This window comes from Benincasa hispida, chromosome 2, assembly GCF_027475165.1.
Source record: "Benincasa hispida cultivar pf3 chromosome 2, pf3_genome.v1.1, whole genome shotgun sequence".
Lineage (NCBI taxonomy): Eukaryota > Viridiplantae > Streptophyta > Magnoliopsida > Cucurbitales > Cucurbitaceae > Benincasa > Benincasa hispida.
The window spans coordinates 3134203-3150116 of NC_143479.1; the positions used below are offsets into that span (position 1 = coordinate 3134203).

Below are 15914 nucleotides of genomic sequence, written 5' to 3' on the forward strand. Positions count from 1 at the left end.
TTTCGTACCTCATTATCTCCAACCACTATTGAGTCACTTGTATGCGCACAAAACTGGTTACGTTCTGAACAAATTAGCATTGGTTTACGACAATACTTGGAGGAAATTGAAGATGAAGAGGAAGGTTCGTATATTCTAAACATATTTATATATATGTTTAACATATTTATTCATATATTTATTATAGTAACTACTAACAAGTTTATAATTTGTTTCTTAATCTTCATAACGGGATTAAACGGAGCGACAAATGCAAAAAACAAGGAGGAGAATAATGATTGACAAGCGAACAAATTTGTTTGTATTGATTGGACTTTTGAAATATGTTACTATGTTATTATTAAGTGTTTAGCTTGTTATTTGCTTTTATGTGACTTAAACTTTGAAGGTAGTTGTTTGAAATTTGTGTATTGTGTACTTTGGAGAACTTTTTAGTTTTTAACTTTTTATTTTAGTCATTTGGACATGTTTTTATTGTGAATTGATATTTAAATTATGTTTAGAAAAAATTGTAAAATAAAAAAAGAGAATATACAAATTTCAAAAAAAAGAAGAAGGAAAATAAAAGACAGAAGAAACAAAAAAAAAATGTTTAAAAATAGGAAAAAGAAAAAGAAACCGATTTACGAAATCGAACCGAACCACACAAACGGTGCAGTTCAATTTTTTATATAAATGAATTCAGTTCGGTTCAGTTTGACCTCCAAACCGAACCGCTCCCACCCCTCATTGGCTGGATGCATATAAATTTAAGTTACGGTTTAGTATGACTAGTTATAATGTAACGTGAGTTTGGATAATATAGTATTGTTGTATGTTTTATGATGAGAACAATATAATTACACCTTAACTAATTTGTTAGATTAGCACATTTCTGGAATAAAACCAATGTACCCTTGAATGGTATATTAATCAAACCTCTAATAGAATATAATAATATTATGATTTTATAATAGAAATGTTTATTATGGAACTTCAAAAGCAAAAACCAAAGACACATGTAGTGGACCTCACAATTAATAGAAGACGACACAATTCACTAGACACCGAACATATTACAGAGCAGCTAGAGAGGATAGAGAAACATTAAGAGACGATGAATCAAACAATGAATGAAAATTAACAGATCGTGATGAAGAACCAAGACTCCTTGAGGTAACAAATGGTTGAATTGATAGAAAAAATAAACCAGATATTGGAATAAATGAAAAGAACAGAAGGGCATGGACATAATCCAAATATCGACGAAGTCTCTATGGTTTGTTCTATAATTACAATATAGTTGTTTAGTCCATAACAAAAGTTGAATAATGCTTACATGCAAACAATTCACAAAGAAATTGGATACTATATAGAAGATGATAAAAAAGATAATCAAGATAATCCAAATCTTGACACAACTTGTGGTGTGGAACAATTAAGCCAAAGAGAGATGATGAACATGAATGAGGTGGAGGAATGGGAAATAAAGAACAACAAAGCATATTTCCTAATATAGTAACCCAACAACCCTAAGAATCTAAAGCAAAAAAACCAGAAGAGTCAAAGATAGGAGGGGGAGGAAACATATGCTACAAGGTACTAAAATGCTAATAAATTGAATTTTATAGTTTAAATCCTAACAATACATGATATCTAGTGTGTTTATGATATGTAATAGCATGCTGAAGATTAGACGAGATAATTGACAATGTCATACGCTCAATAGATGAGAAGGAAGTATATGAGAAGATTTTGTTTTTAAACTGTATAGTTAAACATGTTACTAAATGTAGAATTAATAAAATTTATTTAATTTACCTACTGATAGAATGCAATTATTGGACCATTAACTTGTGCAATAGATAGACTTCGTTCATCGAGCGGGGTGCAAACCTCGATAGCCAACAAGAATAAACAGGTAAAGTACAATAGGAACACTGTATTAAACTTGTAGACTTTGTACCCTACTAACATGTAATTTCCATTTGTTGAAAATCAAACGTCAAAAGAAAGTTAGATATGATTGACACATTCTTGAACTCAACACAAATCATCCTTCAACATGTAAGTCTTTATAATTAAAGTGTAACTGTATACAAGTAATACTCTAGAAATAAATAACAATATTATACTGACTAAATTAATCATTAATTGTTAATAGTTAGGGACAACTATAGAAGAACTAGAAAAGGGAAGAGAGGAAATGGATCAACATAGAACTGCAAAATCAGCCCCAACGAGGGATGCTACAAATACACCAATGACTAGTATATGGATTGGTGCAGTGAAGGGCAAAATGCCAAAAAAAAAAATCTAAAGAATATGTTGACGAGAATGACACATCCTTTGACCTTCGCTTGAGTCAGGCATAAAAGAATGTGATCACTGATGAATATACTATTTTGAGTTAATGTTTTCTAGAATTGGAACTTCTGAATTTATGTTTTTTTGTTTAGACTAACTTTTTTATTTATGTTTTAAATGACTTTATAATTACAGTTAATGCAATTTATGGTTGTTTTATTTTGTTTCCTTTTAATTAACCTATCAATGAAGTAGAAGTGTGTAATTTTATTTACATATTTAGTCATTCCCATATATTGATAAGAAGTTAATTTGGATTTAATAAATAATTGTTCGTAAAAAATGATAACTAAATTAAACAATCTGATTTGACAAATAACTATGTATCATTAGAATTTAGAATGCTGGACAATCTTGTATAACATTGCACGACGTTTTAAAATTATGTACAAATACAATTGACAAATGCACATCATGATTGAATGAATGAACAAAAGCATGAACCATTGAAGAAAAAAAACTCTATTCATAAATATTAAATTCCATACCAGAAAACAAAAAGCAATATAGAAACACAAAGAACATAACAAACCAAGCTTTAAAAAGTAATATTTTGCACACAACTATATATGATTATGCTGTAACAAAAGGATGTGAAAACGTTAAGCAGTGATAATTATAGTATAACTAAAATTGTAAATGTATAAGGAATAAAAGATAAAGTATAGTAATAATATATGAGAAAATTAACATGTAGATTAGTTGATGTACAAGATTCAAAAATTCAAAAATTCAAAACAACTATTAAATTGATTTGAAAATTCAAAATAACTACTAAATCTCGAGATTTATGACAAATTATTTACTTGGAAAGATGATCTTAGTTGACGTTGAAAGTCTACTAAGATATATTTGAACAATTAATTTCAGTGTCATTAATAAAGATATAAGATGAATTACATTGGAATTAAAAGGGATGAGGGTATTTTAGGATTTCCAAAAATTGGACTCACGTGACATTCATGCGTCTTGCTACAATTCAAAAGGATCATGCCTTTTGTTATTTTTCCAAATAATAGTGTAATTACTATTATATACCTAAATATCGCTTATTTCCAATTTCTTTTGGCTTTAAGTAAAGAAGTGTTTGTATGTTAGCTTTTTTTTTTTTTAATTATTTTAAATTAAGCAATCCAATAAAGTTTATTTTTATAAATGGTTGGGGTAAAATCTCAGTCCTTAAAATTTATCGTACAAATTTATGTCAGTTAAATTATGTTGATGTTATCAACCAAGGAAATAAATTAATAGAAAATGTTCATTTAATTTGACTTTCATTCTTTGGATAAAAATAATTACCTTGAGTGTGAAATTGGTAATGACTTGTTTTTTTTTTTTTTTTTTTCTTTTTTCTTTTAATTAACAATCACTAGAACCCAACTAACCATGCCATATGTTTTTAGTCAATAGCTTAGATGTTCTAATCTCCATGTTAAGTTCAAAATAATAATTAATTAGTATACCAAGATTTAATTAGTACTTTCATTTTTTTTTGTCAATCCGAATATAGTTTAGTGGATAATACATTAATTATTATCGTAAAATAATTTCTGGTAATCAATTACAGACCAAAAAAAAAAAAAATTCATGGTTCGATCTCCATTCTATAAATATTAAATTGATGGTTCTATTTTCACTTATGCAATCATTCTAAACAAATTCTAATAAATATGAGAATAATATATAAAACAAATTCTAATAAATGAGAAAATAAGGAACATTTTTAAATATAAATATTTAGAAGTATTTTACATTTTATATCAAAAAAATAAAAAAAAATAAAAAAATACAAACCATTTTGGAACTTTTTACTTAATAAGAATTTCTCTAATATATATATAACGAAGAAATTTTGGGTTATCATTTTATGGCTGCTGATGGTTAAGGGCTGCTGGTAGCTTCAAGAAGACGCCGGGAAGGTCATCCATGGTGGCTTACACCAAAAAATAATTATGGGATATATATATATATTTATATATATCCCACCTCCATTTAATTGATAATCGATTTTTCTTTTTTACCAAAAAAGATATTTAAAAGTTTATTATTCCAATATGGTTTAAACTCCATCGTTTATAATATGGTGTTCCAACTCATTTGCATCGGTTACGCCTATTGAAGTCCTCTGCTTTGCTGTTTATACACGCTTACCATTTACACATTATTCTTTTTTAAATTACAACTTACCAATTTTTTTTCCTATTAAAACCGTGTTTGTAATTAAATTGATAACTGACATGACCTTTTTCAAGATTTAATCTTTCATCGTACTTGTTGTATTAAAAAAATTGACAAATTAAAACACATGTCGAAATGAAAATAATTCAATAATAATTGATGCGTACTATTTCTTGATTTTAGAGGTCAAAGGTTTAATTCTCTATGTCTTCATTTGTTATATAAACAGATTAAATAAAGATATATGTTATTGACCTGGAGGTTAGATATAGAGGTGTACATGAGTTAGGTTGGATTGGATCGTCAATTTTTTTTTTTCTTTTTTTATTAACTTAAAGTACTTAAATTTGTGTACAATATATATTAGTAACTAAAATTTTATAAAACTGAAATGTTAAATATCAAAATCCAAGATATCTATTACAAACTTCATACAAACATTATAAAAATATCTATGAATTATAAAATTTATAAGTTTATATATATATATATAAAAGGTTAGGAATTTAGGTTGGATTGAGTCAACTCGAATTTTTAAAAGAGTAACTTGTATGCGCCCAATCCAAATCTGAAAAATATAAAAAATTCAACTCAATCCAACCTAAAATTAAAACTAACACATTTCGATCCTTACAATTTGAGTTGAATAGTCTGGATTATTTATGTTGTCAGATCATTTGAATACCCTAATTTGATGTTAGGATCCCCCGACATCTATTTATCATTGAAAAAAATGAAATAAAATGATAGTTTCACTTGCTGTAATTAAATTTGTCCATATCATAATCGAAAATGATAAAATAAAGAGATGAATAAGAAAAGTCAATCCATGTATTTATTTTTGTTCTTTGACCAAGAAAAACAAAGTAATTTTCCCACAATATATGAACCATATAAACATTAAACCAATCATTTGTCAAAAACTACAAACATCAATAAATTAATCTACAATATATCTAACTTGTGTTCTGCACTAAACAACCGTTTTTAAAATTAAACCTAATTGCACTCTTTTTTAACTCTAGATTTATTGTTTTGTTATCGGTTTGTTATCAATATTTTCAAAAATCAAGTCAAAGTTTGAAAATTAAAAAAAATGATTTTTAAAATTCTTGTTTTTGTTTTTGACATTTAACTACCAAATCAACTCTTATACTTAAAAAAGATGCGAACCATAATAAAAAATTATGAAGAAATTAGGTTTACTTTAAAAAAAAAAAAAAACAAAAAACTTATTAACTACAATGTTAGTAGTTAATCAATCTAAGCAAAATAGGTACACAGTACATTTACATTCATTATTGTCCATATTATTTTCAATATGGGAGTGGAGATTCAAGTTCCCACCTTCTAGTTAAAGGTAAATATATCAATAAGGTGAACGACCATTATTCATCGTTATAATGTTATAGTAGATGTTAAATTATAATTTTATGTCTATCAAGTCAATAAATTTGTAACTATTTTTTTTTTACAATATGTGGGGTGGGAGATTGAACCTCTAATCTTGAGGTTGATAATACATACTTGATGCCAATTGAACTATATTCATTTTGGCAATAATAATAATAATAATAAATAAATAAATCCACACTTATGATATCGTATCCAATAGAGTTTTAAAACTTTCAAGTTTGTGTTTAATAAGTAACCTATTTGTCATTTTCGTTAAATTCACAGATTTATCAAACAAAATTTGAAAGTTGATCTAAAATAAAATAAAATTGTCAGGAAAATTGTACTTTTTTTAAAAAAAAATATGTGGATAGTTGCAATTACACCCTCAAACTTTCAATGATAAAAAAAGAGTATTCAAACTTATACAAATATTAACATTGAATCCTTAAATTTACATAATCGTAGAAATTATAACAATTTTATAAGTTCTTATAATAAATAAGGACCTATCACATCAATTCCTTTTAATGTTAGGCAGGCCAATAAACCGCTCTGCTTGTCGGAGATAAGGTCGGTATGGAGGAGTTATGCCTAGGATATGCTGTCGAAGTTTAATTTTTATCATTTAGAGCTTCAATGTTAACATTTATATAAGTTTTCGAGTTTTTATCATTGAAAATTTAAGGATATAATTGTATGTAAGAAAAAAAAGTGTAGAAAAGGGAAGTTACGTTTAAGAGTATTTATTAGTTAAAATTAAAAAGGGGATGTTAAGGAGGTATACGTGTTGTGTCGTGCAGCGTGCTCTGTCTCTCACCTTTTGAGTTTCTGCAACAATTGTGTGTTCATATTCTCATAATTTCATTCATTCATTCTTCTTCTTCTTCAATTTCTCTCAAAAACTCTCTCAATTCAATTCATTTCAATGACCACCTCTAATCCCAAACTTCAAATGCATTTCAGATCCCTCCTCTCTCCCCTCCTCTTCTTCGCCGCCGGCCTCGCCGCCGGCTTCACTCTTACTCTGTTCATCTTCCCTTTCCCTTTCTTCCAATTTTCCTCTCCTCTCTCCCTCCGCTTCAACTTCAGCCAATTCCAACTCCCCTCTCCCTCTCCTCCGCCGTCGTCTCCGCCGTCGCGGGTCGGATTGAAGGACTTTCTGAAGCCTCCCCCGGCACTCCATGACATGACGGAGGAGGAGCTTCTGTGGAGGGCCTCCCTGGTTCCCCGCCGGATTCCGAACTTTCCGTCGACGGAGAAGTCACGCCGGAAGATCGCGTTCTTGTTTCTGACAAAAGATGGAGTCGGTTTGGCTCCGCTTTGGGAACTTTTCTTCAAAGGCCACCGTGGATTTTATTCCATTTACGTTCATCGGAGTCCTTCCTCAAACGCCACCGTCGATTCCTCCTCTGTTTTCTATGGCCGCTCAATCCCCAGTAAGGTCTGTTCACATTCATCATTTTCCTTAATTATTTCTTGTTAGGTCCCTCTATTTTGCTCAATTTTAATATCATGCTTTCCAACTTTCAATTTTAGCCCAGAACATCTTCTAAGTTGATTTCTAACGCGGTAGATTAAAAGTATCAGTAATGTTTAAATATCTAACTATTAAATGTCTTCTAAATAATAATAAATTAATAAATAATAATAACTACTAAATGAGATAGAAATAAATTAATGAAATCATGCCATAACTGAAAAGCAAGCACATATCTTAATACTAATTAGTGTGCAAGTAAATATCTTTTTAATTTTCATTACGTTACTAATATGTTAGAAATATTTTTTTAAAATCTTTTTATACTTTTAGAATAATTTTTTTTAAAAAATGTATTTTGAGTTTGCTTGCAATTTGACCCATGCACAATAAAATAAATAATTTACAGGGTAATTGTAATTATTATAACAACGAATAATAACTTTATTTGAACGTATGAAATATTCTAAAATTAATCTTGTCTGTTCAAATTAACAATCTTTTCTGTCCAACTTTATGATTCCAAAGCTTTTATGGAAAAGGGAAAAAAAACATTTTAACTTCTACGACGGTCCAATATAACCACTTACAGCCGCGTCATGGTTTTGTTGTAATTTAATTTCCTTTCATGCGTTATTTTTTTAAAAATTTGTAATAATCTCCCGTGTACTTGTAAAGTATTATATGAAATCATGGAATTTTACAGCCTGGATATTTTGGAAATAAATAATCAATAGTTTTTTTAAAAAGAAAAATTGGGGAGAAGATACAAAAAAAAAAAAAAATAAATAAATGAAAGTGTAGTCATGCTTTACATGAATTGCTTGGATGCCACTCAAGAAAGTTGAAGAAAATATTTTTGATGGAATTCCCTTTCTGTTTGAGGTTCCCATTTTCCAATTCTAACCTTTTTTTTTTTTTTCTTTTTTCTTTTTTTGCATTCTTTTCTTTATGCCTTTGCCTTCTTCCTTTCTCACGTGAAACTTTATATTTCACCAAAGACAAGTATCAAAACCTTTTCTTTCTTTCTTCCCTTTTTTTCTTGCTGCTTGTTATTAGGAAAGAAGAACGAAGGAAAAGAGTGGTGTTCGTGGTCATTTCAAACAGTAAAAGTCAGGTTTTTTAACTATATGTGTGTGAGAGATTAGACATCTGATCTCGAAGTCAAGAGTACATGTGTGTTGCTAGTTGACGTATGCTAGTTGACGTATGCTTATTTGGGTAAAAATTGTAACTTAGTATCTTATTCTTGGTTGCTTCTAAAATTAATATAACAATTGAAAATGTCTACTTTTGAGTTGTTTAAGAGTCATAAATGCAATTACAGGGAGTGAAATGGGGAGAACCAAGCATGATGGAGGCAGAGCGGCGGCTCCTGGCAAACGCATTACTAGATTTCTCCAACCAAAGATTCATCCTTCTCTCCGAATCCTGCATCCCACTCTTCAATTTCTCCACTATTTACAATTACTTAATGGGCTCTAAATCCACTTTCATCGAGGCCTACGACCTCCCAGGCCCAGTGGGCCGAGGCCGCTACACCCCAAAAATGCGGCCCACAATCAACCTCCATCAATGGCGCAAGGGCTCCCAATGGTTCGAAATGGACCGAACCATCGCCTCCCAAGTCGTCTCCGACCACAAATTCTTCCCCGTCTTCCAGAAATTCTGCAAACCCTCTTGTTACATGGACGAGCACTACCTTCCCACCTTCGTCGGAATCCGGTTCTCCAAGACCAACTCCAACCGGACCTTGACTTGGGTCGACTGGTCCAGAGGCGGCGCTCACCCGACCCGCTTCATTAGAACCGATGTCACCGTTGGATTGCTTCAGAGGCTCAGGAATGGAAGCCACTGCGAGTATAATGGAGTTATGACTAATCTCTGTCATTTGTTTGCTAGGAAATTCATGCCTAATTCTTTGAATAGACTCCTCATGTTTGCTCCTAAGCTCATGCAGTTTAATCATTAATTTTCTTTTTCAAGTGTATTGAATTTTGAGCCTATATGATTCATTTATATGTAATTTCATAACATGGGGTAATGTAAAATCTGCCCTTTATGTCTCTTTTTCATATAGTGTAGTGTTGTAAACAATATAAAGAATGAAGAATCAATTCAATGAATGTTGGCCCATCAGAGTAATAGATTGATGAGGAAGATGGAGATGGAAATGGAATAATTAAAAAGTAGTTTACAAATGGTAATCTAATGGTGGAGGGAAGAAGAGAGGGGTTTAAGAGCTGATGGTTTCATTAGTTGCTGTTGAGGTGTTACTGCTAACCCAAGATACAGATATGGAACTTGGAGAAGATCCATAGCCATTCTTTAGCAACACAGCATCATCGGAAATGTCAGTGTCTCGATCTGTCGCCTTCTCGGTATTCGGTTTCTGTATGATGTTAAGAGTGTCGAGAACTTCCATCATTGTTGGTCGCTCGTCTTTTATGCTCTGCAGGCATCGAAACGCCAACTCGGCTACGCTGGTTATCATGTCTTGGATTTTGTAGTCTGATTCGAAACCGAGTGATGGGTCGACGAATTCATGTAATGTGCGGCTTTGGATCTTGTTGATGGCCATGTTGAACAGGTTGATCTCTTGTCTATGCCTTGTGATGTCAACAGCAGGCATTGATGATATGAGCTCAACAAGTACCACACCAAAGCTGAAGACATCGCTTTTGTCAGAGAGTTGGTAGCACTGATGGTACTCTGGATCGACATAGCCTGGAGTGCCTTGTGGAGCAGTTGAAACATGTGTGACGTCGAGCGGGAAGAGACGGGACAATCCGAAATCAGCTACTTTCACACAGTAGTTGTTGTCGAGGAGAATGTTGTTGGTTTTGACATCACGGTGGATGATTTCCGAAGCATGGAGATACACCAAAGCACTTGCAGTCTCTATAGCAATCTTCATTCTTGTAGACCATGGAAGCTTGCCTGGCTTTGCTAGTTTTCCATGGAGGTGATCAGCTACTGTGCCATTCGGGACGTATTCGTACACAAGCAGAAGCTCACGGCTACTGCGTGAGGTGCAACCGTAAAGCAAAACGAGGTTGCGGTGGCGCAACCGAGCAAGGATCTCCACCTCATTCATGAACTGCTCAACTCTCTTAAAATTGCTTTCAAACAACCGTTTGACAGCAACGGCACGCCCGTCTTTGAGTAAGCCTAAACAGATATATGAACAAAAAGATCAGTCAAAACAATCACCAACCAATAGTCAATCATAAATAATGATTCAAACTAAATTAAAATGGCTGCTCTCTTACCATAATACACAGTGCCAAAACCTCCATCCCCAAGCTCTTTGTTGGAGTCGAAATGGTTTGTGGCTTCTTCAAGTTCTTTGTAGGTGAAGAGGTGAACCCCCAAGTAGGTATTTCCATTCTCATTTTCTTTCACAGAAGAGGGATTTGGGGGATTTGACTGATTCGACGGAATGCTTCGTTGCACATACGGTAACATGTGAGACCTTTTACGACGAAGCTGGCGCCGTCGGTAGCAGATGATAAGAACAAGAAAGGTTAAAAGCAAGGCTCCAACACCACTGCATACCCCTGTATATGAATCAAAACAATAGTTTTTAATCAATTGTCAAGGAGGCAAACATGTGAACAGAGTAGGTTCGTGTGTTACCAATGATAATCCTTTTTCTGGTCCTGCCATCGTCTGCAACATTAAACACAACGATGTCAGCCTAAACATAACACTAAAACATTAAAAACTTCCAAACAACCACTGCCAAAGAATGCCTATATATGTTCATCAGTTCATGCCAAAACAATTCTAAAATACCATGTTCGCAGCTATTGGAATGAGTTCCATCGCTACAAGAACAAACAAACTCATTGTTCTCCAATCTACAATAGCCACCACTTTTCTCACATTTGCTGCAGTCCTGTGCAGTCCACTTCAGAACAAAACCCCTCTTCCAAATTTTAACATAACTCATTTCACTTAAATCAGCTACATTAGCAGTCGAGTTCTTGCAAACAGGAACACGAATCGAAGAACGACACGACCGTAAGGGAAAATTCTGAAACTCCAGAAGATCCTTGTGGAAAGTCGCAAAAGAACAGTGGGTTTTGTTGTTAATACAGTCAAGTTGATAGATGTAATCTTTGTGAACTAATGGACAATCATAGAAGAAGAGGAAATCTTCATTATCTGAAGTAGAATGGAATGGTTTTCCATCTAAGCTAATATTATGTGAGGGAAGTGGGCATGAATTTTCACGAGCTGCAGCACTGACCAACAGAAACGAATTGGTCTGGTGAAAAATGTCTTCGACGATAAAATCTTCATCGGAAATTTCGAGAACTGGGTAATCTCTCGAGCATTTGATTTTGAAATCTGGGTATCCACAGGAAGAATCTTGCACACCATCTATCCAAAAGGGGTATTTTATAACGGGGCCATGCCCACAATTTCTAGGAGCACAGTCCTTGAATGTTTTAGAAGCTGAGGTTGAGAAGATGAATGTAAAGAAGCAAATAAGAATGAAAGCCATGGGAGGAAGTTGAGGAAAAATGGAAGGAGAAATGAAATTGCTTTCTAAATCTGTAAGAGATTGTTAAAACAGAGTAAGGAAATTAAAAAAAAGAGAAAACTAGTGGAAAAACTTTACCAGTTCTTCAACAACTACCCACAGAGCCTATATTTGATAAACAAAACAATTATTTTTTTTAAATCAAAGGGCTGAATTGGGATCCTTTTTTCAAACTTTTTACTGGGTCTTCCTGAAATTTGTGGGATTTTGAGTGGATGTGCTTTTTGGAATTGGGAATATTATAGGAAATGAGGGAGGACAAATGGACAAAGATAGGGACAAATTTATCATTTTTGAAAATGAAGATTTGGTAGAGGAAGACTCCTATGGTTTTCCAGGTGGGGGAAGGTTTGATTAGTTGAAGAACAAAGAAAATGTAGAAAAGGAGAGGAAAATGTTTGTTAATTATAAAATATTAGAAAGAGATACCTACTCTATCTCGAGAAATGTATAGTGAATTATCTAATATGATCGAGACGTCATTCTTGGAATATGCTGATTTCTAACATGACAATCAATCAATTAATATGAATACTACCTACATCATTATAGTATATAAACTTTTTTTTTTCCGTCTATTTCCTTTTCAAATGTTCTTCTCTTGACTTTTACTCACTAGATCCTTATTCATTTTTTTTTATTTATAGAAAAAGAAAAACTCTCTTCTTTCTATGTCTTTATATTTTCTTCTTTATCCGTTGCAAACTAGGTGAATTGCAAGAAAACATAAAATTCACTTTTCCATAGAGAAGTGAATAATACTTGTCCATATATCTCTAACTTGAATATGACTCAATCGAGATAGGGTGAGGTTTGAACCACACAATTCTAAGTCAATTACACATACCTTTACAATAGTTGAAGTAGCTCATTTACTCCCTTTTTATTACATTTAATAAGTATCTTTTTAATCACTAAACTCCATTAATGATTTTGAATCACTGAACATTCTGATGCGTGGGCAAGTATTTATTATTATTGTCGTCGTCGTTATTATTATTGGGGGAAAAAGTGTAGAAACCTCTAAGTTCTTTTTAAGTTTTCAATTTAATATTTAATTTGACCAACTTGGGTTTCATATTTATAAAATATGAGAAAACATGAAGCGTTGAAGTGATAGATTTGAGACAGAAACTTAAAAAGATGGAATATTTACACAGGTGGTATATGGGGTAATGCATATTCATATCATAAACAAAACAAAACTATGCCATCATTGGTACTTTAGATCATATACGCATAGAAAATTGCTAATAGTTAAAGGTCCAATAATCATTTTATCTTTTGTTTTTATTTTTGAAAATTAAGTCATGGATACTACTTTTACCTTCAAATTTATTTTTTTTATTATATATCTTTCACCAATGGTTTAAAAAACCAAATCAAAATTTGAGAACTAAAAAAGTAGTTTTTAAAAAGTTTTTGTTTTTAAAATTTTGCTAAGAATTCAACCATGATACTTAAGAAAGATGCAAATTATTGTAAGTAATGTAGATGAAATATGTTTAATTTTCAAAAACAAAAATTAAAAACCCTAGATTCCCAAAATAAAATAATAGATATTAACTTTAATGTCGCTACTTGGAATCTTTAAAGATTAAGGTCCCGTTTAGTAAAAATTAAGCATATTTTCTTCTCATTTTTTACCATTTGCATATTTCTTAAATACAATGGTTGAATTCTTAACCAAATTCAAAAAGCAAAAACAAGTTTTTAAAAACGATTTTCTTTTTAGTTTTTAAAATTTGACTTATTTTTAAACTATTGGTAAAAAGAAGATAATAAATGAAAAATTTAAAAATAAAAGTAGTATTTATAGACTTTAAAGTTTAATAACAAAAACTCAAAAACTAAATCGCTACTGATGGGACTTAAATCTTTAAAATCACTAATTTTAAAATGAAAAAAATGTGTATTGCAAGTTGGAACGATATCTAAATCTCAGGATAGAATTTAACTATGGCCATTTGCTTCTAATTATATTTCAATTCCCACCTACCAAAATTAATTTTCAAAAGGAAAAGGATTGAAAAGTATAAATACCAATAAAAGAAAAAACCTTACAATGTTGTACCTAAATATATTATATATTTTTTGTTCTTGAGATTTTAATCTCTTACTTATTTATTAGAAATAATTTACAATAAATAAGCCTCTAGTAAGGTGTGACAAATACTATTAAAATAACACTAATTTAAACATTAAGAGATTCTTTAGATTCCCGGCTTCAAGTGGATGGAATGAAGTATTAGAGTCGACTCCATATTTAAAACTCAAATTATATTAGTTTGTATTTTCAATTATTATAATCTATAATTACAATGTTTGTTATTTCCTACTTATAAGCTCTTTTCTTTCTTTGTGTTTGTTATTTACTACTCAAACAAAAATAATTTATACCTTAAATAAAAATTATTATAATCTATACTAATATAATTTAGATCTTAAATATGAATTTTTATGACCCATAAACTATAGTAATTAATAAAAATAATAATCAATTTAGCGTCGGAAATGCCCACGGGCACCTACAACGAAATTCAATTAAGAGGGTTTTTTTTAATTTTTTAAAAAAAAGTATCTAGAAGTTTCTATATATATAGAGAGAGAAATGTGGAGTCCAAAGTTTGACTGGGTCAAAGCAACAGAAAACACAAGGAAAGTGAGCCGCCTTTGCGTCCAAATTTTGACTAACCAAATTTCACAGTTCCAAACGCGCTATTGATTATTGAGCCCCCAAAGTCCTTTTTTTCTATTCCAAAATTTTGACTTCCCGCAATGCAAAAAGTTTCAAAATAAAATAAAATGAAGACAAGAACACAATGGAAATCCGTAAAAAACATAATTAAGACAAAATAGAGTCGATTATCTGATAATTATGCACATAATTTTCGGGGGAAAAAGAAAAAGAAAAATTTCCAAGTGAAGTCATGTTTTTGGAACTTACTTTCGAATTTCCATTCTGAAATTCTTCCATAAATTAGTAGGAAATTGTTATTTGTTGATTAATGAAGTTAAGTTAGAAGTCCCAAAAAAGGGCTTTATAATTAGGGGGAAAAAAAGGAATAAGATAATAATTATAATTAAGGAAATTAGGAGAGAGAACCTGAAGGAGGAGGTCGAAAAGGATTACACTTGCCAGGCGTAAAGCAGTTAGAGATATCGTCGTCGTCGGCGAGAGACGGCGGAAAGAGGAGGAGGAAGGCGGCGGCGAAGGTGAAGATTGCAGCGGCGTTCGGCAGCAGAAACTTCTTCATTTCTAATGTTTTGAAGTTTTGAGAGAGAATTAAGAGAGTAATTGAATTAAAGAGATATAAAAAGAAAGAGGGTTAAGTTTCGTGTGTCTCTGTCTATGGCCGCCAATTCCTATTTCCTCTGACTATTATTATTTTTTTAAATTAATAATAATAATAATTTCCCAATTTTTGATATCTGGGCTTTCTCCGCATGGTTCATTCTGGGCCGGGCTGCCCCAGCCCACCATTTTCCCTTTTCTATGTGGTCACAATCCAAATCGAAATCATCGTGTTTGTTTCATCATTAAACTTTAAACCGTATATATTACATCATCTTTTATTTTACACTTTTAATTTTCCATCCAATACTTTTTTTTTTTTTTTAAATTTTTTATTTAGGTCTATTAGCATCGAAAGTTGGCATGAAAATTTGTCCAGTCCATTTCTTTAGTCTGGACGCGTTAATAGAGCTGATATGTATAAGAATATTCATGCTGATATTAGTTGAGTACACCCCAACATCTAAATTAATATAAACAATATTCAACTAAGCTAAGCACATAGAGTGTTACTTACCGATTTTGAGGTTGATTGTCTGATACTATTTATAAGGTCTTTCTTATAATATTCGTTTTGAGGATATGTGTAATACCAACAATGTAAGAATGGATATGGTCTTTGAGACTAAGAGTGTCAGTGTTAAGGCTTGGTTGTTTTTCTTTTGGTG

The 15914-nt window shown here is 31.6% G+C and overlaps 2 protein-coding genes across 3 annotated transcripts; one reads left to right on the top strand and one right to left on the bottom strand.

Annotated features, from left to right (window-relative positions):
• Positions 1 to 6520: 6520 nt before the first annotated feature.
• LOC120083397 (glycosyltransferase BC10-like) lies at positions 6521 to 9525 on the top strand. The gene is made up of 2 exons (XM_039039153.2): positions 6521 to 7363; positions 8727 to 9525. Exons 1-2 carry the CDS (start codon positions 6848 to 6850, stop codon positions 9369 to 9371), a joined length of 1161 nt encoding a protein of 386 aa, XP_038895081.1. The 5' UTR covers positions 6521 to 6847; the 3' UTR covers positions 9372 to 9525.
• On the bottom strand, positions 9499 to 15328 carry LOC120083386 (LEAF RUST 10 DISEASE-RESISTANCE LOCUS RECEPTOR-LIKE PROTEIN KINASE-like 1.2). Of its 2 annotated transcripts, none has more exons than XM_039039141.2 (4): positions 15058 to 15328; positions 11039 to 11071; positions 10672 to 10959; positions 9499 to 10570 (listed from the first exon to the last, which is right to left on the bottom strand). In XM_039039141.2, exons 1-4 carry the CDS (start codon positions 15206 to 15208, stop codon positions 9636 to 9638), a joined length of 1407 nt encoding a protein of 468 aa, XP_038895069.2. In that variant the 5' UTR covers positions 15209 to 15328; the 3' UTR covers positions 9499 to 9635. The 2 variants fall into 2 exon arrangements, with proteins under 2 accessions (XP_038895069.2, XP_038895061.2); XM_039039133.2 differs by lacking the exon at positions 15058 to 15328 and adding an exon at positions 11198 to 12329.
• Between the last annotated feature and the right edge of the window lie 586 nt (positions 15329 to 15914).